General features: G+C 46.2%; 1 protein-coding gene across 4 annotated transcripts in view; it reads left to right on the top strand.

The window, feature by feature from the left end:
- Fer1l6 (fer-1 like family member 6) overlaps positions 1-23,157 on the top strand; it is a 170,277-nt gene that overhangs the window by 119,263 nt on the left and 27,857 nt on the right. For all 4 annotated transcript variants that reach the window (XM_023718786.1, XM_004634457.2, XM_023718789.1 and 1 more), the window contains 11 exons: positions 222-332; positions 563-724; positions 2,043-2,223; positions 4,575-4,801; positions 6,260-6,382; positions 7,930-7,969; positions 9,573-9,697; positions 10,925-11,056; positions 11,872-11,997; positions 15,453-15,580; positions 21,437-21,607. In XM_023718786.1, the coding sequence (XP_023574554.1) occupies positions 222-332; positions 563-724; positions 2,043-2,223; positions 4,575-4,801; positions 6,260-6,382; positions 7,930-7,969; positions 9,573-9,697; positions 10,925-11,056; positions 11,872-11,997; positions 15,453-15,580; positions 21,437-21,607 (1,526 nt within the window). The remainder of the gene's footprint in view (positions 1-221; positions 333-562; positions 725-2,042; positions 2,224-4,574; positions 4,802-6,259; positions 6,383-7,929; positions 7,970-9,572; positions 9,698-10,924; positions 11,057-11,871; positions 11,998-15,452; positions 15,581-21,436; positions 21,608-23,157) is intronic.

Here is a 23,157-nt window from a genome sequence, read left to right as displayed (position 1 = left end):
GGCCAGCTGTGGCTCGCATGCCACAGGCTGGCCTAAGTGCTCGCTACGTGCCGGTCATGCTGCACATTCATGCATTTGCCAATTAACGAGTAATTAAACATGGAAACTGCATGGCTCTTACTGCATTGTAAGCTAACAAGACCATGACGTCTTACCCAGGGGATCTGGTGGCACCAGGCTCCTCACTCCTGTCCTCCTCACCAGCACCCACTTTGTGGCAGGTCCCTTCGGCTGGGCCGCAAGCGCTTCCTCCCATGGATCCTCCAGATGTTGCCCAGATCTACCCAGTTCCTGCCAACATCCGGCCAGTGCTGAGTAAATACCATGTGGAGGTGCGGCTCTGGAAGGGTTAGGAGTTGTCCTTTGGGACTAGGGAGGGGGAATGAGGCCAGACCGGAAGTCCAGCCAAGTGGAACCCCATCCAGCTGCAGCTGGCAAGCAGAGACCCCACACGTTGAGGGACACCCTGAGGCCTCAGGCTCCTCCCACTTCCTGCACCACGGGGCTTGCACAGGGCTCTTTCTCTGGTCTGCGGGTGACATCGCTGTGGGTCCTTTCCCAGGTCCTCTTCTGGGGAGTCCGAGAAATGAAGAAGGTACAGCTGCTGTCTGTGGACCGGCCTCAGGTTCTCATCGAGTGTGGGGGCCGAGGAGTGAAGTCCTGCGTGATCCAGAGCTACAAGAACAACCCCAACTTCAGTGTCCAAGCAGACACTTTCGAAGTGGTAGGGACCCCTCTTTCCCTGCCCGCTTGCCCCGTTCCCAGATGCCCCATGCCCTCCTCCACTGAGCTTGATAAATGCGCATCAGCCATAAGAAGGAGCAGTGTCATGGCCAAAGGCCAGAATTTTAGGATGAAATAAAATAGGTGCTTGGAATTGTTGTTTTCAAGTGCAGACCACACAACAAATCAAAACAGATTTAAAACCTTTTCCCTGGGGCTAGCCAGATAGCTCAATGGACTAAAGTGCCTGCTTAGGCAGAGCACAGGGTCCAGGGGTGGATCCCTGGCACCACAAGCCATGCTGGCCCTGCCCCCAGGATGTGCTAAGACATGACTGAGACTAGGCGTGGTGGCGCACACCTGTAATCCCAGTGCGTGGGAGGCTAAAAACAGGAGGATCACTATGAGTCCAATCTACGTAATGAGACCCTGTAGACCATGTAGTAAAATACATTTAAAAAACCCTTTTCCCCTAGACTAGGGCCTAAGCCCACTCACATTAGCAGCGCCTGGAAGCCTGGTACCAATGCCCATCCCCAGGCCCGTCCCAACATCTCCTGCTGCTGAGCAGCAGGTCCTCTGGGGGACTCCAACACATGTGAACCTTGTGACCACTGGCCTGGAAGATAGCTTATTGACACTTGTTTTAATGGCTAGATATTTTTAAAGGTCATTTGTACTTACAACTCAGTAGTTTGCCGGAGCCCTTATGCTTCTGAAATGGTGTTCTGGCACCTGCGCTTCCTCCACTGCAGTGTTTCAGCAGGCTCCTTTGCTCTGACTTGGAACTAGCTGTGTAGACGTTTTCCTCACTGAGCTCAGGCAGCTCCACACCACACATGACTTAAATTGGTGAAGACTGCCCTGCAGATGGGGCAGGGTGGGTCTGCACATCTTCACGTGGGGCTGCCCTGAGCCTCAGGGGTCACCCCAGGAGATGAGGGTGGCAGGTGCTGTCCCCTCAGTCACATTCTCTGTTCAAGGGCTCAACTTTCATCTGTTTTACACATTGGGATGAAGCAAACGTCATTAGAGACGGTGGCTCTGCTGGCAAATGATGGCACAGAGGCCAAAAACACTGTTGTAGGGATCTGGGTGACTTAGGCCTGTGGTGCACTGGCAGATGCCACGCCAAGATCTTTTGTGCTTGGGCTTGGGCTTAGGTTCATGACGCTCCAGTGCTTTTGCAGAGACGGGGCTGGACTCAGAGTCACAGTAGCAAGGCAGGGGTCAGGAGGTGGCTGCCCACCAGCTTCCAGCCATGACAGTCAGGTCAGCTGGGGAAAGAGAGCCTGGCATCATCCCAGCCTCTCCTGCAGGAGCTGCCGGAGAACGAGCTGCTGCACCCACCACTGAGCATCTGCGTAGTGGACTGGAGAGCTTTCGGGAGGAGCACGCTCGTCGGCACTTACACCATCAACTGCCTGAAGCAGTTTCTCTGGAAAACTGAAGAGGCCCTGGCCCTGACCTCACAGGTGGATGGAGCCCAAGCTGGGCCAGGTGGGGAGCTCCTTCTGCACACTGGGGCTGCATGAAGAGAGGCTGGGCCTGCGGCACGCTGGGGAGGGGTTGCCGGGGCCTCTGCTACCTCCTCCTCCTCGCTCCTGCAGCCTTTTCTGCCTTCTCTGGCTACCGACCTCTTCAGACTCATATCAGGCTCCACACCTCTAGAGGACATCTGGAATACGCCAACCCCCCTCGTCTCTCCACCCTCTGGTATTTTTCTTGGTTTTGTGTTTGATGTTATTTTAGTTTGTTCCATTTTGGATGTCAGGTGTTCCAAGTTGGGTGAATAGCTCTTCTGCATTCTGGGCTACAAAACCCCACTGATCTATTCCAGGCTTCTCAGTCATCATGCCCCCACCTTCCTGAGCCTGTTGCTAGCTCCAGTCCCACTGTAGGCGCCTGTAAAGCTCAGCTGCCTTTCCTCTACATAGATGATAGACTGCCTTTGGTTTCCTGTTCTTTCTTTTTATGTATTTGGTACCAGGTCTCACTATGCAGCTCAGATTCATAGTGATCCTCCTGTTTTCAGCCTTCCCAGCACTGGGATTACAGGTGTGCACCACCATGCCTAGACTCAATGCGTCCCGGGGGTGGGGCCGGTACAGCATGCAGAACGGGGATCGGACTCTGGTCCCTGGGCTTGCCAAAACAGGCGCTTAGTCCACTAGCTCTCTCGCTGGCTGGTTTCCTATTCTTTTAACTTCGGCTATGTTTTAAGGCTTATACATACTCACTCGTTATTGCTGCTTGCTGTAGCGTCTACGCTCTGGTTTTCCTTTCCCTTCGTAAGGCTTCTTGCGGCTCCCCCTCCTGTCAGTGGTGCTGTGATGAGTGCTCTTGTGCACGTTCCCTCAGGGAACGTGGGAATTTCTCAGGCAAGTGTCCCTCTAGGTCACAGGGACTGTTTCCCTGTAATTCCACTAAGTACAGCCAGAGGGCACTCCATACGATTGTCGTGACAGTAGCGCTCCTCAGGTGAATCTGTTACCAAATTTTTGCATTTTCCTTTTGGTTCGTTTGGCTTTTGGGTTTTGCTCTTCTGTGGATGGAAAGTAGCATCTCATTGGTGTCTGCACCCAGATTTCTCTGACTGATGCCGAATTTGTGCCTCTGCAAGCCTCCTTGCTCCCCTGATCGTCTTGCTCTGCCTGGTTGCCTTCTCATGCGCTCTGCTCACATCACGTGTCCTTCCTTGAGTTTGCTTTTGGAGTCCCAAGCTCTTCAGTGTTCCAGACACTGCTAACACTTCCTCCCAGGAGAGTAACTACAAAACTTGCCTGCAGTCTCCATGTCTGCAGAAATCCTCAATTCTTCTGTAATAAGATCCACTCATGTTTTGAACTTCATAATCTATATTTTTAAAATCTGGCTTAAAGGACCTTTTCCTGTCTCCTTGGTTACAAGTATACCAATGCCATACTGTCTTCAGTTAGCTTCATGATTGTAGCTTTTGTGTGTAGATACTTCACCCCCATGCATTTGCACATGATGCTAGGTGGGTGTCCAGCTGCAGACTTCTCTAAGAGTGCACCATTCCCCCCCCAAAGACCCGCTGATCCACCAGTCGTGTCTTTCCCCTTTGACTCCCCCACTTTCTCATAAGTCAAGTTTCCCTGCATCTCCTGTCTGTTCCTGCCATCTCTGGTCTGTACTACTGGTTTCTCTGTCTCTGGGTCTAGCAGAGTAGATACCTAGGAGAGGTTTTTTGGATGAATTTGCTATATTAAGGCCAGCAACTGTAGAAAGGAAAGGCCCTGGGGGTCTTGGCAGCCTGGGGATGCTGCTTGGGAGCTGTCCTTAGTACTGAATCCTACAGAGCCAGTCAAGAGAGAGAATTTGACAGCAAAGAGCACTGCAGTGCCTGTAGAGTGGCGCAATTAGCCCAGCTAGGAATCTCATAAAGTCCATGGATAAACCTCTGCTCCCTGCCACATACATGCACTCATGCGCCCAAAGTTCTGCCTGCACTTGTGGGGTTCACTGACTCCTGCAGTGTCCAAACACTCCCCACGCCAATGCCCTGGGGAGAAATAATCATTCCTGAAGCCCTTGCTTAAACCTTGATTTCCATGACCCCAATGTCCATGAGTGGCTACAATTTTTCTCAGTGACCAGAAAAAAAACACAACCATTTATGAATTACCTTTATGTACTGGTGCCTCGTTTCACTTCCCCATGCAATGGGTGTTTCTGCTGTCATGTGTAAATAAGGAAAATGAAGTTCAGAAATGTTAAGAATTTGCCATATTTGAGTGTAGAACTAATTTGTAGAATTAAATCCATGAAATGATGGCCCTGAGTTGAACTACCATCCTATCCCCTGACTGACTATGCTCTCTTTTCAGCTATTTCAGATGTGTTAATAGAGAAGGAATCTTCTGGACTCTCCAGCTCCTCCCAGGATCCCCCAACAGATTGTGTCTACATGGATGTGGAGCCACCCCCCACCACCATTCCAGACTCTTCCCAGGCCCATGCAGCTGTCTTGGTTGACATCCCTGACTCGTCCCCGATGCTGGAGTCTGAACACAAGCCTGCAGCCCAGGAGGCGCCCAAAGATGGGCCAGTTAAGGTCAGACAGTCACCCCCTTCATATATACAAGGCTCCCAGAAATTTGCACTGGAGGATCTTGGAGGATCTAGACACTAGCCCTCCTACCACCTGGCTGCACGGCCTTGAGCCAGCAGCTTCACATTCCTGAAGACCTGCTTCTTCAAGCATAAGATGAGAATAGTATACTGACACTCACCTAAAGCACAGCTGTACGATCAGAAAGTCAATCAGTATGAAATCAAAATGCTAGTCAAATGTGACAGTAACATTTGAATGAAAAGGAACTCTGCTAAAGTCATTATCCTTGAGGGATTATGGCTTCTTCACCCAGGACTATCACACATATTTAGAGCCTGCTTTGTACCAGGGTGCATGGGGCCACACAGACGTGCCTTTGGATTGTGAAGAGGAGTAAGGTTTCTCATCCTCAATTACCTGAGATTCTGGAGGGAAAGGTGGAAAAGTATACAAAGAACCAAAAACCCTTGTTTTATGGCTAACTTTTCTAAGTCATAAATTTGAGTGCAAAATCTAAGACTATTTTAAGTCTTAAACAGAAAAAAAAACTGCCTGTGCAGTGAATAGTAAAAATGGAAATAAAGTGCACGGCAAGTTACTGGACATTTGCCCGGGCTGTCTGCAGCTCCTCCCTCCAGTAGGCACCTGTGAGCCCTCACTAGCTTCTCACCATCATTTCTGCCTCTATGCTGACATTTGCAGTTTGAGTGTTCGTTGACAATATGAAACTGTAAGCCAAAAGGTCAGAGATGAGTTTCTGATAGCAAATCTCTCCATTTCCCTGCACTTCCCAGAATGCATGGCACACAGTAGGTACTCAAGAAGATGCTGGGGAAGGTGGGATGATGGAGGTGTGAAGGGTTGTACAGTGGTAGCTGCCAACACAGCACAGCCTAGCCCCAAATGCTTCCTTTCTGCATGTGTGTATCCCGGGGTCACCTACCTCATCATCTGTGGGTATCTTCTCTTTGCACCTCTTGAAGTCAGAAATGAAGCTAAAGGGGAATTGCCTACATTATGCCACATGGTCCTCACAACAGTGAAGTAGGTGGGTATTGTTGCCTTTTATTGAAGAAACTGAGAATCACAAAATTTGTATTAGTTGTTTAAGCTTTGTAGCCCAGATCGCATGATGCTGATGCCCTTTCTGCTGTACCGTGTTAAGTCACAGGCTGCCACTTCTCCACTGCATGCTCCCCTCCTCCACTGAGCTCTACTCAGTTCCCACCCTGCACCCGCAAGCCACAGTGTGTCACATCTACTGAATGAGTGTTTGCTGCATGAAGGAATGAATGGGTTTAGGTGGTCAAGCCTTCCTTTACTGAACCAACACAGAAAGCTGCTTCCACAAAACCAACAGCTATCTCTGCATCTCCCAGTGGGTACCAACATGTTCACTTCCCCAGTTAGCCAATGAAATGTGGCCCGGATAATAATTCAGCCCTCGTTCCTTGGTAGGATGTCAGGAAGCCTTCCCGGAGATCCACTAAAAGGAAAAAGAGGACCATAGCGGATGAATCTGCTGAAAATGTCATTGACTGGTGGTCTAAGTACTATGCTTCCCTGCAGAAAGCACAAAAGGTAGAGTGTCCCCTGCCTGTGACAATCAAATGACTCAAACAGAGCACACAGCATTTTCTCTTGCCTAACATCCACATGTGTCCTCTACATTCTTGTGTGTATAGGTTCCACTCCAGTAGGGGGTCTGCTAACAGCTAAGGAGTAAAAAGCCCAGGATAAAAATTCTGAATCTGAAAAGCCTACTCTCTGGCTTGAACAGACATGGGCCTCCAGCTTTGCTATAAACCCTAGAAGCATGTGCAGTATAGCACGGCATCTGTAGGATTTGCAACCCAGTCAGGCTCAAAAGCGACTGGCAAGGCCATTGTTGACAGGTGACCATCAGTGACAGTGGTGTCAGTGTCCTTGGAGTTCCCCAGGTCGAGGGACTCAGGTCTCCAGCAGGGTCCCACATGCATCTGGGAAATGATTAAAGTCAAGGAAGCTCTCGGTCGTAGCAAATGGCGACAATTAATGGGTTTCCTAAGCAAGAGCAGAGCCTTGAGCTCATGGAGTATTTTTAAGACAAGGACCAGGTCATCAGGCTGGAGTAGAGGTCAGGAAAGCCCATTAAAGCTCAGTGATTAAATTTAGCAAGATTCGGGCCACCTAGAAAGCTCAGTGGACTAAAGTGCCTGCTTTGGCAGAGTGCAGCAGTCGGGCTTCGATCCCCAGCCTGCCGTGCCAGCGCCACCCCTGGGATGCACTGAGATGGCAATTAAGCCTGAGCATGGTGGCATGCACCTGTAATCCCAGTGCTTGGGAGGCTGAAAACAGAAGAGTCACTATAAGTCTGATCTACATAGTAAGACTCTGTAGACCCTTGTACTAAATTCATTTTTTAAAAAAATTGAACAGGATTCACTGAAAGGAAGAAGTCAGATGTTATCATCATATAGTTGAATAGAGGTTAGTGATTCTTGAGAAAGACTGTAGCTTCATCTAGGACGGCTCACAAATACTGACATTACGGTATGTTAACAAACAAAACTTAGCTTGTGCCTCTGAGCCCCTCCTCTTCTGTCCTGGTTGCTGTCACTTTTTGTGAGTGTGCAGTCCTTGTCCTCTCCGCGGCCTCCCCAGTGCCTCAAACCAGCTCAAGGAGCCAACATGTGAGGCCATGGAGCATCCTAAGGGGGTGCTTGGGAAATGCAGGAGAAGAAGAACAAGTTTGTTCTTCCCGGAGCTGAGAAGAGGCTGTCCTTGAAGAACAAGGATGCCGACAGCTTGGTAGCACTTCCAGGCAGGACACCCCATGTCTTCCCAGGGCAGCTTCAACCTGGGAACTTCTTTGAAAGGGATGGTGGTCTTTGAATACTCTTTTAAATGGCATCCCTGGGCCTGGGGAGATAGCTCAGTAGAATAAGCACTTGCCTGGTCCTGAGTTCAATCCCTGGTACTGCAATAAATAAATAAATAAATAAATAAATAAATAAATAAATAAATAAAGTAGAATGGCATACCCATGAGTACAGAAAACTGGGATAATTGAGTTAGAATTATGAGCACTCGGGACTGACAAGTTAGGCAAAGAGTTGTCAATAACCTTGTCTCCTTCTTTCTCAAAGGAAAAGGAAAGCAATACTAAGGAGAATAAAGGACAGCCAGGTAAGTAGCTACTCCGGGGACACTGGGACACAGACTAGGGCCATTGTAGTAGGATAGGGAGGAATTGGAAGCCATAAAATGTGTATAAAAACTTGATCCTGGGCTGGAGAGATGGCTCAGTGGTCTAAAGCACCTACTTGAAACAGGCTTGGCAAAGCACAGGGACCGCGGTTCGATCCTCCAGCACCACATGCCAGCCAGCCCCGCCCCCTGGTGGGCTGAGCTGGCCACACACACACACACAATAAATAGATGTAATAAATAAAAATAAATAAATAAATAAATAAAAAAAGAACTTGATCCTTGTCCAAAGTCCACACTCAGAAGCAATCTCAGGAAAATGACAAGGCTTTATTTATGTTTAACTTATTTTTAATTTTATTTTAAAGAGTATAAGCAAATAGCAGAAAGGAAGACAGAAATAGTAACAAAAAACAATCCACATGGTACAGAATTTCAAAACAAGAATAACAAGTTAACAATGGTTGTTGTATTACACATTTTCACCATTGAATCTGTTGCTCAGATTAATAGATATAGATATGCAAGATTGGTCAAATAATTAAACATAAATACTTACTTTCAATAAACCCCTTTAGAAAGGCTGGGTAACTAATTGAGCTGGGCTGAGCCCCAGCCTCTGACTCCAGTTCAGTGCCGGAATTGAACCTTAGCTCATGACCTACCCATGACCTCCCCTTCACATAGAAATGGCAGAGTGAAAAGAGGAGCAGCTGGAATTAAGGGCCAAGCCCAGCATGATAAACTTTAGTAGAGGTGAGTGTAAAGATCTGGATTTAGATTCCACAAATAAGCTTCAAGGGATTGGATAGATCGATTTGGCAGAAGCGCCTGGGATTTGCAATGACCACAGTCTCAGTTTGAGCCAGCAGTGGGTCCTAATTACATACCATGCCAAACAGCCTAGGCATTTTGGGTGACATGGATAGAAGCAGGGAAAGTGGACCACGTAGTTGCTAGACCACTTCTGATCAGCACACAGAATTCTACAACCAGCTCCATGTCACAGAGAGCAATAGATTCTTTATCCTGAAGAAGATGAAACAGAATCAAAGAGGTCAAGGAACCTGTCCAAGTCACACAGCTAGAAGTGCTTCTCCGGCAAGTTTCCCCCAGGGTTTACTGCTAAAATTTTACTACCTGATCTCATTCACATGATTTTGCATGAGACCCTTAAATATTTGAGTCTCATGTTGGACCTGATGAATCTCTAGTCCCTAAAGACATTTGAGAGCCGATGTAACTAAGTGCCTCAGAACCATCCACATCCTGGGTCTATTCCTTAAGAGCTATGTGAATAACTCAACCTCCGTGTGCCTACATGGAGAGCCCTTACAACACACATCACTACAGGCCATTGGTTTATCGGGCCCTGCTGGGTCTGCAAACATTGCATTTGTATGTTACGCTTCCCATCAGTCATGTGGCATATGGGCTATGTGATCCAGCTGCAGAAAGGTTCTTTATTTGTTTCAAGAAGGGGCATGGCACATTCCAAAGGAGGGGAAGAGGGAGGTTGGCTTTGTTCCTTTTCATCTCAAATATCATGAGACATTTAACAATTTCCACTGAATATCCACAGAGAACAAACCAGATGAGGTAGTATTAGAAATAGAAGATGGCCCCAAGAAGAAAAAAGACAAAATACTGAAGAAGAAACCGAAAGATGATGGAAATGATGGAATCCCCAACCTGGCTGTCTTGAAGGTGTGTGCTTTGGTCAACCCTACTAAAGGCTCTTTCTTTCTTTCTTTCTTTCTTTCTTTCTTTCTTTCTTTCTTTCTTTCCTTCCTTCCTTCCTTCCTTCCTTCCTTCCTTCCTTCCTTCCTTCCTTCTTGTATTTGGTACAGGTTCTCACTATGCAGCTCAGACTCAGTGATCCTCCTGTTTTCAGCCTCCCCAGAACTGGGATTACAGACATGCGCCACCACGCCTGGACTCAGTGGCTGGCTCTGCACACACGGGGGCGGGGCTGGTGTAGTATGTGGTGGTGAGGATCAAACTAAAGTCTTTCTTAAACTAACTTACTTTGTCCTTGTTATAATCACTGATGCAGAGAAAAGAAAACGTTAACATGTAAAACCAAGTCTATGTAGCTTGTTCATTTTCTATGTTCTACATCCCTCTATGGAGAAGGAACATAGGTTAGGTCATTTAGCTTGGACCTGGAAGGGCGCGCGATAGGGTGTCCCTGGGCTCACCTCACAGAGCTTGACATCGTCATGTGGTTGTACACACACCCAAAATAGCAAGACTTCTCACTCCAATTACAGTCAGCTGCATTAGATCTACCTTAACATTAGCTAGAGGAGTATTTATGGCAATAAAAATTTGAAGAATGAAGATTATGTATGTAGCTAGACAATTTGAGTAAGTAATTAGCAAATTTGAATAAGTAATCTCATCACATTACCAAATCCAAAACTCAGTTCCATTTTGCATTTCTAAAGCATATATATCATTGCCTACTTGGAAAATTCATGCATTGTGATAAAAACAAATATCCCATCACTTTCTATGTGCTAAGAATTAATGAGCATCATAGATTTGAATTTTTCCAAGTTCTATAGTCCGTGTATAATAACCATTGACATCCATTAACTATGAAATGGACTGTCATATTCATGCCTATATATTTAATTGGGGGGGGAGTTAGCTATGTTTATCCGTGGAACCAAAAGCTTACCAAAAAATATTTTATAAAACTCCAACTTGCTCAGATGAATAGATATAGGTATACATAGTATATAGTAGTCCCAGGAGTACTGAGCCAGCTCATGTTCTTTATCTTGTTAAAGATAACTGAACGATGACCTCTTACATTTTCTCAAGGGGTTTATATAAAGGTTTGTTTGGGAGAACCTTGACATCCCTCGTTAAATCAACCCTGAGCCTTCCTTTCTCTCGGCATCATGTTCTTTGTTCCCTCTAAAGATATTTGATGGTGAACTCGAGAGTGAATTCAACAATTTTGAAGACTGGGTGAAAACCTTTGAGCTCTTCCGAGGCAAGTCCACAGAGGAGGACCACGGTCTGGATGGAGACCGAGTCATCGGCAAGTTTAAGGCAGGTTCCCGCGTGAAGCCCACTACTTGGCTTCTCCTGACCTAAGTGTCAGTGGTGTCTCAGTTATGCTAATGGTGCCCAACATGGGATGTGTGAGGAAAACGCTTAACCTCTAACCACCACAGAGCTGCAGGCTTTGCTGGAAGCCAGCGAAGCTTGTTCTGTAGACTGTCCAGGGCCGGAGTCTGCCTGAAGGGACCCTGAGCTTTACCCTGCCATGCCCAGCCCTAACACACTAAATATAGGACTCATGCCACACTACCAATTGGACAGCTAAACTAAGCAGACACACAAGCCCTTCGTCTGGCTAGTTCACAGTATCAGAATCACCAAGTGGCAGCTAGCATTTGCCACCCACCCACTGTTCAATGTGCATCATGGTGAGCTGCAAAGGTGTTATACGTTGTCAATGTGGATCTAAATTCTAGTTACACAACCCAGCTGGAGCAGTGAACCTTACCTCTCTAGTCCTCACAAGCTGTCTCTGGAAGTAGGAATACTGCAGTCAGGATAGAATGAGGTGAGGGGGGAGGCGTGAGCACAGGGACCCCATCCACCATGTTCCTCACCTCACAGTCCTCTGACAAGGACGTTAAACGTACCAACCCCAACCCATCAGCATACCCAGAATAAGCTCAGATGCCAGCGGCTTGCATGAACTGCCCAAGGACGTCCACAGTTACACGGCAAGGATAGCCCAGCCCAGGCCACGCTGATACCCAGGCTGGGCTCATTTTCCTGGTGTTAGGCTTTCTGTGTTTTTTGGTGGGGCCTATGGCTGTCTTATTCTAGTGTGTTTCATTCTGTGGTTTCAGGGCTCCTTCTGCATCTACAAAAGCCCTGAGGAGTCCATCTCTGAGGACAAGGGGCAGCTGAGAATCCAGCAAGGGATTCCACCAAATCACCCTGTCCAGGTCCTGATCAGGGTGTACATCGTTGCGGTGAGCTGTCCTTGTTTGTTCTTGGGTTGGGGGGTTAATAGTGTATGGGCTGAAGTGACAGGATCCCGCAGATGGGGTGACTTCAGCCACAAAACTTTGCTGCTTAAGGTTTCCAGGCTGTGAGTCCCTGATCAAGGTGCTGCCAGGGAGGCTTCTGGTGTGGTCTGTCTGGGGGCTGCCATTGTGCTATGTCCTCAGCTGGTCTTTCCTCTGTGCAGATGTGTGTGCACGTGTGCGTGAGGGAAGAAAGAGCCCTGGGCTCTGCGCTTCCTGATAAGGACAGAGCCCTATCAGATTAGAGCCTTCCCCAGAAGGCCTCGTTTGATTATAATTACTGGCCACTGCCTTGTCTCCAAAGTGGAGTCATTCTGGGGTTTAGGGATTTACCAAATGCAGTGGGGGCTCACAGTTCAGTTACAACAGTTATGAAGTTTAGTCAGTGACAAGAACATTTCCTGGCTTTTCACTCAGAGAAAACAGCTCCAGGCATTCAGGACTTCTCTGAGTAGTTACTGTCATCAGTGGATTACTAATAGGAAAGGAAACCAAGTAGGGCTGAAGCAGAGAGCTCACAGTTAAGACAGTAAGAAGCTGGGCAGACAAGACAGCTTCTGCTGAGAGACTCTCTCAAGGCTGGGCCTGTGCACCATCTTTGTTAGACACTCATTGTGAACATAGTTCCAAGTAAAATATGACTTCCTCTAGGCGCTCCCTGTGTGATAATGGGAGCATTGAGCTCTAATTATGGAAAATTTTGACCTGATTGACAGAAACTAGAAGGCCAAGTATCATAAAATCGTTTGGCTCAAAGCAATTATATGGACTCTCACCGTTCGTGGGTTTTTCATCCTGTCCTTGGACTTGATTTTCGTAATTGTGTTGGATTGTAGCGATCTTAGGGGAACTTTGCTTACATTGTCCACATTCTTTTTAAGAAGCACAAAGGAAGCACAAAATAAAAATTCTGAAAAGTTACAGGAGAAATAAATGTTCTTCTGTCGAGGAGTTCTCAGGTCCCGTTTAGCATCTGAGGGCCACTGCTGTTGAGTGTCATCACCGAGTTCCCGGGGGACCTGCTGTGAAAAGGGCAGTGTGTCGGCCTCAGGGAAGTTGTGGTCCAGCTGGGAAGATCAGAGCTCTGGTACAGAACCCTGGCAGCTCTGCATAGTCCATATTAAACACCCACCCACGGGATATTATTCAGGAAGTTATCTGTGTCAGGGAAGATAATTAATATGCATTCTCAAGAAACACACCATGTGTTTAAGTAATTTTGAAAAGTAGTGCATCTAATAATTCATTTTCGTTCTCTAGCTCCTGAAATTTACAACTCATTTGCATATTCACCCCACTCCCACCTTTAAAGGCCTAAAGAGCTAAGATTTTCTGGGACACAGTTGGGGGAATACAGAAATAGAGGGTGTGAATATTAGGAAAGAGAGGGAGAGCTTTCTGTGGTCTACAGAGGTCAGAGAAGGATCTGTTCCCATTCATTTATTCCTTCAGCAGTTATCTATTGCATTCCTCTGTGTGTGTGTGTGTGTGTGTGTGTGTGAGAGAGAGAGAGTGTGCGAGTGTGTGTGTGTGTGAGAGAGAGAGAGAGTGCGAGTGTGTGTGTGCGCGCGTGTGTGTGTGTGAGAGAGCCCTCCAGACAACAAGCAAGACGGCAGCTCAGGCTGCTCCCGATGAGGCAGCAGAGAGGAAAAGGGCCTGAGTGGGAGGTTGAGGACCTGAACAAAGCCAGGGTGGCCTCCTAGGTTGGGGTGTGAGAGAGTTCCTGGGGTTATACCTGTCCACTGCTTTTCACCGATCTTTCTGGCCGTAGTGAGTGTGTGTGGCTGTCTCTCGTACGCTAATACGTCATTAACTCTATAACAGATTATTTTTAAAATATTTAATTTAATAAGACAAAAGAAAGTTTTAAAAGATTGCTTCAAACTGCATTAAGAAATAAATTTCCTCATCTCTTTTCTCGTCCTTGTCGGGATACTGTGCGCATTACTCCACATCGGCATATGTGGGTCTTGCAGCTCCAGCAGCTGCAGGGTGTGCTCGTGAATGAATTTAGTATCGATTCACTCAACAAATGTTAAGAAGACCCAGTTCTGTGTCCCAGAGATAAAGAACAGGAGAGTGTCCTCGCTCCCGTGCCAATTACATGCACGTAGAGTGGTGTGGTGATTCGAAAGTACTAGAATAAACACAGGGGCAGATAAAAAACCGGATCAATGTCAGGATCACTGCTGTGTAGAGGATGAACATTGATTCTGTGATGAGGAGAAATAGAGGGGAAGCTATTTGAGGCCATATTTCTCCCCATTGAAAATGCTTATAGTTTGGGGTTGTTGAACAATGCCTAAGAGAACATCCACAAACATAAGCTTTACAGGCTTATGCCATTTTATCTCTAGGAGAAAGCCCTAAGTAATGGGCTACTTCTCACTCAGCTTTCGCCGCCACTGAAGTCCTCTAGCTTTTCGATGCCATCCCTGCCCACCTCCCACCATGGCCTCTGCTTACCAAGTATTCACTGTTTGTAGCTTGAGCACCAGCAGGTCTGGATTGGAGTTCATGACTGGGACTAGGTCATGTGTGCCTGCCAAATGGAAGACTGACGGGTCAGGGGTTCAGTGACCACTGGCGCTGGACAGGGCAATGACCTCCCTGAAAGGGCACAGCAGCAATGTGACTTGTCCAAGACCATGCAGCTGCTTGGAACTGGAATTCGATTTCATCCTGGGACCTCCAGGTCCTGATGTTCCCATGACTGTGTCAAACAGCTTTCTACTGAGACAACGACACAAAGCGAGGATGAACTTCAGTGTAAATTTTAGGGAAGGGTCTACAGGGTGTTCAGGGTCTCACTACTAGATCGGACTCACACTGATCTGCCTGTTTACAGCCTCCCAACAGCTGGGATTACAGGCATGCGCCACCACGCCCAGGCTCAATTGCCATTTTAGTGCACCCTGGGGGCAGGGCCAACACAGCAGATCTGGGGATCAAGCCCCTGGCCCCTGTGCCTGCATGCAGGTGCCTTAATCCGCTGAGCTGTTTAGCTGGCCCTATAATTTTTATTTTAGCAATAAAATGAGAAGCTAAAGCAGAATACACAGAGTATTCTAGTAATCATTTCCCACATCTTAAGTTTGAGGCACCCTGAGAGATTGTCAGATTTTACACCTGGCTTTTGGGCAGGTGTAAAGAGCAGACTTCCTCCCTATAAACAGGGTAAGCAAATGCCTGTGAAGTCTATGAAGCTCACAGTTCAAAGAGAAGTGACCAGTGATCTTGGCTGCACTAGGAAGCTTTTAAGAATCCCAAAGCCCAGGGCTCATTAAATCAAAGTGTCTGGAGCTAGCACTTGGGTGTGTATTTATGAAAGCACTGGATTAGCCTGTGTGCAGCCAGTGTGGAGTTGGCAGAACAAAGGGGGTTTTCTTCTTCCTCTTCAGGCATTTAATCTTAGCCCAGCTGATCCAGATGGCAAATCAGACCCCTACATCGTTCTCAGACTTGGCCAGACAGAAATCAAAGACCGGGATAAATACATCCCCAAGCAGCTGAATCCGGTATTTGGAAGGTCAGTGGCCATCTAGTTTGTGTTGTGGTTTCTGCATTTCCTTGTGGTTTCTGCATTTCCTTGTTTCTTGGAGGGTTGTGGTGTGTGTGTGTGTGTGTGTGTGTGTGTGTGTGTGTGTGTGTGATGGAATGGGAGAGTCTTGGGTAAATTAGTGATAGGAAGTTAAATCCTAGTTTCTGCCCTTAACAACAGCTAATAAAACCTATGTTCATGGAGAAAGAGAATTTTTTCTGTGGTCCCCTCAGTAATTTCATGGGACTCGGCGATCTGAACACACAGAGTATTCTAGTAATCATTTCCCACATCTTAAGTTTGAGGCACCCTGAGGGACTGTCAGATTTTACACCTGGCTTTTGGGCAAGTGTAAAGAGCAGACTTCCTCTCTATAAATGGTAAGCAAACTCCTGCAAAGTCTACGAAGCTCACAGTTCAAAGAGAAGTGACCAGATGTTTGGTCTTTTGCTTTCTGCTAGAGAGATTTTCCCAGCGCATCATTCTGCTACTTAAGGAAGGGGACCTCTGGGATCAAAAAGTTGAACTGCATCCCCCAATTATTTTGCTTTCCTGAAAAGTGTTAAAATCCACTGTCTCTGCGCATGCTTGGGTAGACCCCACCTCTCTTGTTGATCGGGTGGTCAGACGCTGATGTGCCCACCGTGGGCTCGCCCTGCTGGCTAGTGCTGACCTTGAAGTCAAAGCCCCTTGGGTTTCCCTCTGCCACATCCACGCAGGGTGACCTCGTGCAGAGGACTGAGCCCCTCTGATCCTTTGCTCATCTGTAAAGCCACGCTGACTCTGGCTCCGTTTCTTCTGGAGGGACGTGTGCAGACTGGAGCCTGCTGTGTTAGCACAGAATCAACACAAAGCACAGCGCTCCCTCCCCTTCTCCTCGGGAGTTGTAGCAGCAGACGTATTTTGGGTATATTCAATTCCTTTTTTTTCCTGGTTAACTAGGAACACAGGGTGAAATCTCTCTCAGTGTCATTTAAATATCTTGACTCATTTGTAATCATGTTGAACCCTCTGACATTTGATCAGCGTCCGCTGCTTAGATTTTATTGCTCCTGGGAAATGAGGCAGTAAACTATCCTGCCTCTGCAGACTCATGTGGATGACTAAAGCGGCAGTGCCAGGGAATGTACCCTTCTCCCCTGAGCCGGGTGACCTTTATCATTACCTGCCACTAATGAAACCAAGTGCTTCATGCTGGAAGGATTAAATACACGTCCCACAATTAGAGAGATTGAATACACGTCCAGACTTTGGGATGGAGGCTGAAGCTTCCTTGCATGCGTACTACAGCAATGAGGTCGAAAGTAGGGGCTTTAGACCCAAGGTCAGAACCCACTGCTGTCCCTGTGAGAACATTCTAGAACTGAACTGGCAATTTGTCCCTGCCACAGTGCCACAAATTAGACTGGTTTTATTTACCTCCAATGTGGCCACAGAAAACAAAGAAGAGGATGTTGGACTATTTCCTCCTGCCTTTGGCTTTGCAGGGCTTCGCCAAAACTTCTCCAGGTAGACTAGTTTTGTGGGACGTGTATTTAATTGTTGCTCAGGGACAAATTGCCAGTTCAGTTCTAGAATGTTCTCACAGGGACAGCAGTGGGCTCTGACCTTGGGTCTAAAGCCCCTACTTTTGATCTCATTGCTGTAGTATTCATGTGAGGAAGCTTCAGCCTCCATCCTAATGTCTGGTGCCTTGCCCTGCCTTACTTTCTCCTTCATGGCCTCTGCCATGCATTGATGCATTAAGTGTTTATTGGCCACTTGCACAGTAGAAGGTTACAACTGTTTGAGCATGATCTTGGTCCCATCTGGTCAGTGCCACATCCCCAGCACCCAAGACACGACTTGGCATGCAGAAAGTGCTCAATAATTATTTATGGAATGAATTAGTGAGTGAGTAAATTCGTGCTCAGACAACACCCCAAGCATGTGCCGATGGGATTTGATGGTGCTGTGTCATTTGCATATGACGAGGTTGTACATGTCCACAGGGTTTGGCAGTTGCTTACAGTTCCCATGGTTTCCCAAATATCCTCTGTCATCTCCTTGTCTTGAGAATCAACATGCATAAAATGATTCCCATGGGTCTGGGCTATGGGTCACTAAGACGGCGGTGCCTCTCCTCTGGTTTGTTCCTTCCTGTAGGCCTCTACACTTGCTGTGGCCTCACCATGGGATTCTTCTTTTCCTGGTTTACCTGCAGGACTCCACTGGTTCCTCACCATTGTTTAAAATCTACCTTGTCTCTGATTCTGCTAGTCTATACCTTCTAAGGCTTCTATGGAGTACAGCAAATCCTGCGCAAACACTGGGAGGGCACCTGGATCTCTTGAGGTACCATGGTGATGAGAGATGGTGTTCTAGGAAGCAGGCCATGTGAAGTCCAGAGTGGAGAGGGGATGGGATGCTGCAGGGACTATGAGTAGCAGCCAGGGTTCTGCCACAGGAAGACTGTGGACTGCATGGGTTTGTACACACACACACACACACACACACACACACACACACCACACCACACACTACTTGTTGGTTTTATAGTGCCAACTGGTTGGCTTAGAACAACAGAAATGGATTATCTGCAGTTCTAGAGACTACAAATCTGAAATCAGCCTGTCAGCAGTATAAGTCCCTTTTTAAATTAAGCTTATTGTACATTTTTAGGTGAACATAATGATTCTGTTCATTATAGGGAATTAGTAGTGTATGTGATATAACTTGATTCATTCCCCCCTTATCCTACCTTCTCTTCAGTCCTGTTTCCCCTCTTTATTTTTTTGCTTTGTTTCCATTTTTTTCCTTCTTTTCCCATCATTTTTTTCTTTCTTTCCCCTTCCCCTTCCCACACAGTAATTCCCCTTCCCATTTGGACATTTTTTTCCTATTTAACAACATTCTACATTTTTGTCCTGACTTGCACTTTCAGTTTTGGCAGCGTGAGCTGTGAAGGAGGCTGTCACGGCTTATATCTAGCTGTCCCCCACAGCCTCATGCAGTCATAGGTGGGGCTTTTGGGGAGGTGGCTGGATCTAGGGTGTGTGATGCTGGGGTCAAGGGTAGGATGCTGGACTTGATAATGGTGCTGACCTAAGAGGAGGCGGCCTGTATAGGATATAAGGGGCAGAAACACTGCTGGGTCACTGTTGGTCCGCTGCTGCTGCCGCCGCTGCTGTGCTCCGCTTCACCCCCATGAAGTGTGTCTCCTCCGCCATGCCGCCCTGCTCTGGGGCCATCCTACTGTGGACTGACACTTGTGTAAACTGTGCGCCTAAATAACTTTTCTCCTTTAACTTTGGGTGTCAGCTGTCTTGTCCCATCAATGAAAGAAGTAACTAAGAAGAGCCTTTGTTTCCCAGCTTTCGCCTGCTTCCCGGGGCTTTGGGCAATCCTTGGTGCTCATTGTTTGCAGATGTATTGCCACAGCTTCAGTTCCCCTCACCCTGCTGGGCTTTTTCACTTTATCCTCCATTTTTGCACTTCTGTCGCTGTGTTATTTCCACCTTTTTATGTTTCTTAATTAATTAATTAATTAATTATTTTTTTGTGGCTGGCTCTTCATGCCCTGGGGGTGGGCTGGTGAGGCACGTGGTGCTGGGGATCGAACTGTGGTCCCTGCGCCTGCCTAAGCTTGCCTAAGCAGGTGCTTTAGACCACTGAGCTATCTTGCCAGCCCATGTTTCTACCTTTTTTAAACTTGCCTGTCGTGGGCCTAGGGTGCGTCCTCATTTCTGCTTGATCACCTCTGTAGAAATACTATTTCCAGCTAAAATCACATTCAGTGGTACCAGGTATTAGATTTAAACATACCATTTAGAGGAGACACAGTTCAAATCCCAGCAATAGCTCTGTATTGTTTTTGCTTTTCATTCGCTCATATTGTTTTTAAGCCTTTCAGCTGATTGAATCAGACCTACCTAAATTGCCAAGGACAATCTTTTTTAACTTGAAGTCAACTAATTATAGATGTTAATTACATCTACAAAATACCTGTACAGCAACGCCTGATTAGTGTTTGAATGGCTGAAGACTGGGGCCCAGCCAAGTTGACACATTATATTGACCACCATGCTGTGAGTGTTGTTTTTGTCCCATCAGATGGTCATTCAGCAGAAACCGTGTCAAGCCCTGGAGAAGTACAGAGGGGACATGGCTCTGTTTCCATGGGAGCGATGCCCTCATGTGGGAAGCAAGCACAAACCAAAACATCAGACACACATAGAATTTCTAGTGTGCAGAGTGCTTTAAAGGAGAGATGTGTGGAGACTGTACAACGAGGGAACTTGAGCTGCTTGGGTCAGACACTCAGCTTAGAAGCTGTGTGAATCTGGAGCTGGGAGGACTCTTGCCTTCACTCCAGCCCCAGCTAAAACACTTCCTCTTCACGTCCTTACTCTTCCTTTCAGCCAGGTATACTCCCAACATCTTCCCCTTAATAAGCCCTGCATCTCATTTAGTCACTTTATTGTCTGCCTAATTTACTCAGAAACCATCTACTTATCAGAAAAATGTAGAAAATAGTGGATGCGTAATGAATGTCACGTGAACAAATGGCTGAGCTAAAGAATAAATGAAGGGACAAAGGGATAGCGCGTCTTTGCTCCAAAGTCCAGAGGCTCTGCTCTCACTGTTTCTGCTCATTTCTTGATTCTTTGTCTCTTAAGCTAACATTGCATCTAACAAAGGAATGGCATTGACCCACAAGCTGACAGGCACCAGTTTGTCCGAGTGACTGAATTCCAGCCATGGTGGTTGTTTTTGGTGACTCTTTGAATGACAGCTGCAGTTTAAGTTGAGGCAAGGTTCATCTGTGAGCACAGGAGGTGGAGGTGCGCCAAAGAGACCAAGTTCTCTGTCTGGGTTGCCAACATAGTGAAGACCTTACTGAGTCTTTCCACAGAGACAACGTGATGATGAAGAGTCCAAGGGAAGCTGCTGGAGGCTTCCTTGTAGGGTCTCCAGGAATGCCAATTAAGCTTAGAATCCAAAGCTGAGATCCCAGGTGCACCACACTATGCCTGATGGAAGAAGGCACATGGAAAGGAGACACGTAGTTTTCTGCCTGTGCAGCCACACCCTTGGCCTGCTAGAGCCACTTCTGTCAGTTCCCGTTCCAGAGCTGCCCAGCAGCAGCTCTGCTTTTGCTCTCTGGGGAGGGCAAATTGGCTTCCGGGCAGACCGGCATCCGAGGCCTGTGATTACAGAGCTGTGCTGGGGAGCAAGTGTCAGGGCTAAGTGGATCTGAGCATGATGACAACAGCCCAGAAAGCACTGGGGACATGCAGGGGACTAAGGGGCCCACCTTCTCCTTCCCTTTTTCTGGCCTGTGATTCCAGCCCATCCTGTTTCAAAGAGAATATAGTATATAATACCTGGAGAAACACTTCATTTTTAAGAGGACATTTCTTTGGAATGCAAGGTTTCACTCAAGCATCTGCTGTAAGGCTGAAACTCAGTAGCGTGAAAAATCCATTGTACTACCAATCACTATAAAGAAGACCTAGTCATCTTCATATACACAAAGAGCCTGAAAGAGAGTAAAAACCAAAACCAAAACCAAAAACATATTTCCCTTAAGTTTCACAACCAGGAAGTTGAAAATCATTCCTGTCTGAGGCCGAAATTCCTAGCTGAAGGCTGCAAGATAAAGCTCACAAAAGAAACTGGCTAATAGAAACTGAGAAAAGAACAGGAAATTGATTACATCTCACTGAGAAATTAAATAAGTCTTAACACAAGTGCTGAATTGTGGGATTTATATGAACAGCAGGTGAGCCAAAGGCAAAGCTGGGGGAAATTCTTTGTATTATTAAACACTGTTGACTCCTGAACCCTTTGCCTGGATTGCAGGTCATTTGAGATCCAAGCCACATTCCCAAAGGAGTCCCTGCTCACTGTCCTCATCTACGACCATGACATGATTGGGACAGATGACCTCATTGGTGAGACCAAGATTGACCTGGAGAATCGCTTCTACAGCAAACACCGAGCTATCTGTGGCCTACAGAGCCAGTATGAAGTGTAAGCTCTTTTTCTCATGGAGACAGTGTGGGTGTTCTGAGGCCAGAGCTCTGGGCTCTGCCTCCTATGGTCCATTTTTAAGGAGGCCGATCAGGCTCCGTTGTAAGTGCTCAGATGCGCTCTGCATGTATTGAGGTCCTTGGGGCTGGGAAGGCAGCTTTAGAGTCAAAGAAGGTTTTCCAGAATCACACCAAAACATGCTTGTTCAGTCAGCTGTGCTTGGTGGTCATCATCGCCAGGTGGGGAATGACATCAAAAGAAGAACGCTGAATATAATTTAAATGCTGCATTCTGTAAATAATGTTCTGAGTGCTTATGGTATCCCAGTCGCCGTCCTGAGAGCTCACATCAGTATCCCATTCAGTTCTTTCAACCTACTGAGGTGTTGCCTTCATTTTACAATAAAGGAAGAATATATCCAATTCTGCTCCTTGCAAACATTTTGTATTCTACTATATTTAAAATCTAGACTACCCGTTTTACTTTATTTTAGAGTATGTTGTAGCCAATATGTTTAAAATAACATATATTTCAACTACAAAATATAAAACATTAACTGATATTGTATGATGTAATTGTAAAATGTTTTCCTGAATATAAAATATTACATATTCATTGTAGAAAATTTAGGAATTGTAACTACAAATTATTTTGCCCTGAAGTAATTTGCATAAGTGCTTTTATATATTTCCTTTTAGTATTTTTTCTATGTTGTTTTCTCCTGCATACTACTTACTGAAGTTTGTAACCTGCTTATTGTATTTACCTTTATATTTTAAGTGCTTTAAAATGCTATTTAATATTGTTAATAATCATTAATTTAATAACTTTATGGTATTCTATCATATGAATTTATTGTGAAATAGTATGGCAATTTGTTTTCCTAAACTGTAGGTCATTTATATTTTTTTATTACTTTATAAATATTGTTGCTATAGGCATTCTCATGCAAAAGCCATTGCATACCTCTCTGATAATTTGCTAGACACAGTAGTACCTCAGTTCATGAACTCAATTCTCTATGATTTTGGAGGCAAACCAAATGGGATGAGGACTCACTGAAATTTCCCATAAAGTCAGCACTGAACCTGACCACTGAATTTGATTTGGTTCTCTTCTAACTCAGTTGGTGACCAGAATCATGAAAAGAATCAAATTCATGAACCAATGTACCACTGTATTCATCCATCAATGTGGAGTAGTCCATTAAAGAAAATGCACATTTTAAGGACTTTTAATATATCTGTGTCCAAAATGTCCAAATGATCTTCCAGAGAGGTCATGTCAATTAACACTTTTATGTACTGGATATTGAACTGGGGCACCTATACTAAGCTATATCCTCAGCACCTTCTTAAACTTTGAAACAGGATCTTACTAAGTCTCTAAGTTGCTCAGGCTGGGTTTGGACTCGTGATCTTCTTGCTTTAACCTTCCAGAGTGCTGGAATTATAGGTGTGCACTCCCATGCCTGGCTCAATTCACACCCCAAATACTAGGAGAATAATACAAATTTTGTCATAAAGCTGCATTATCATGGATGCAAAGCA

The sequence above is a fragment of the Octodon degus genome, unplaced genomic scaffold (genome assembly GCF_000260255.1).
Source record: "Octodon degus isolate 3935 unplaced genomic scaffold, OctDeg1.0 scaffold00062, whole genome shotgun sequence".
NCBI lineage: Eukaryota > Metazoa > Chordata > Mammalia > Rodentia > Octodontidae > Octodon > Octodon degus.
This window is presented reverse-complemented; position numbering and strand designations above follow the sequence as displayed.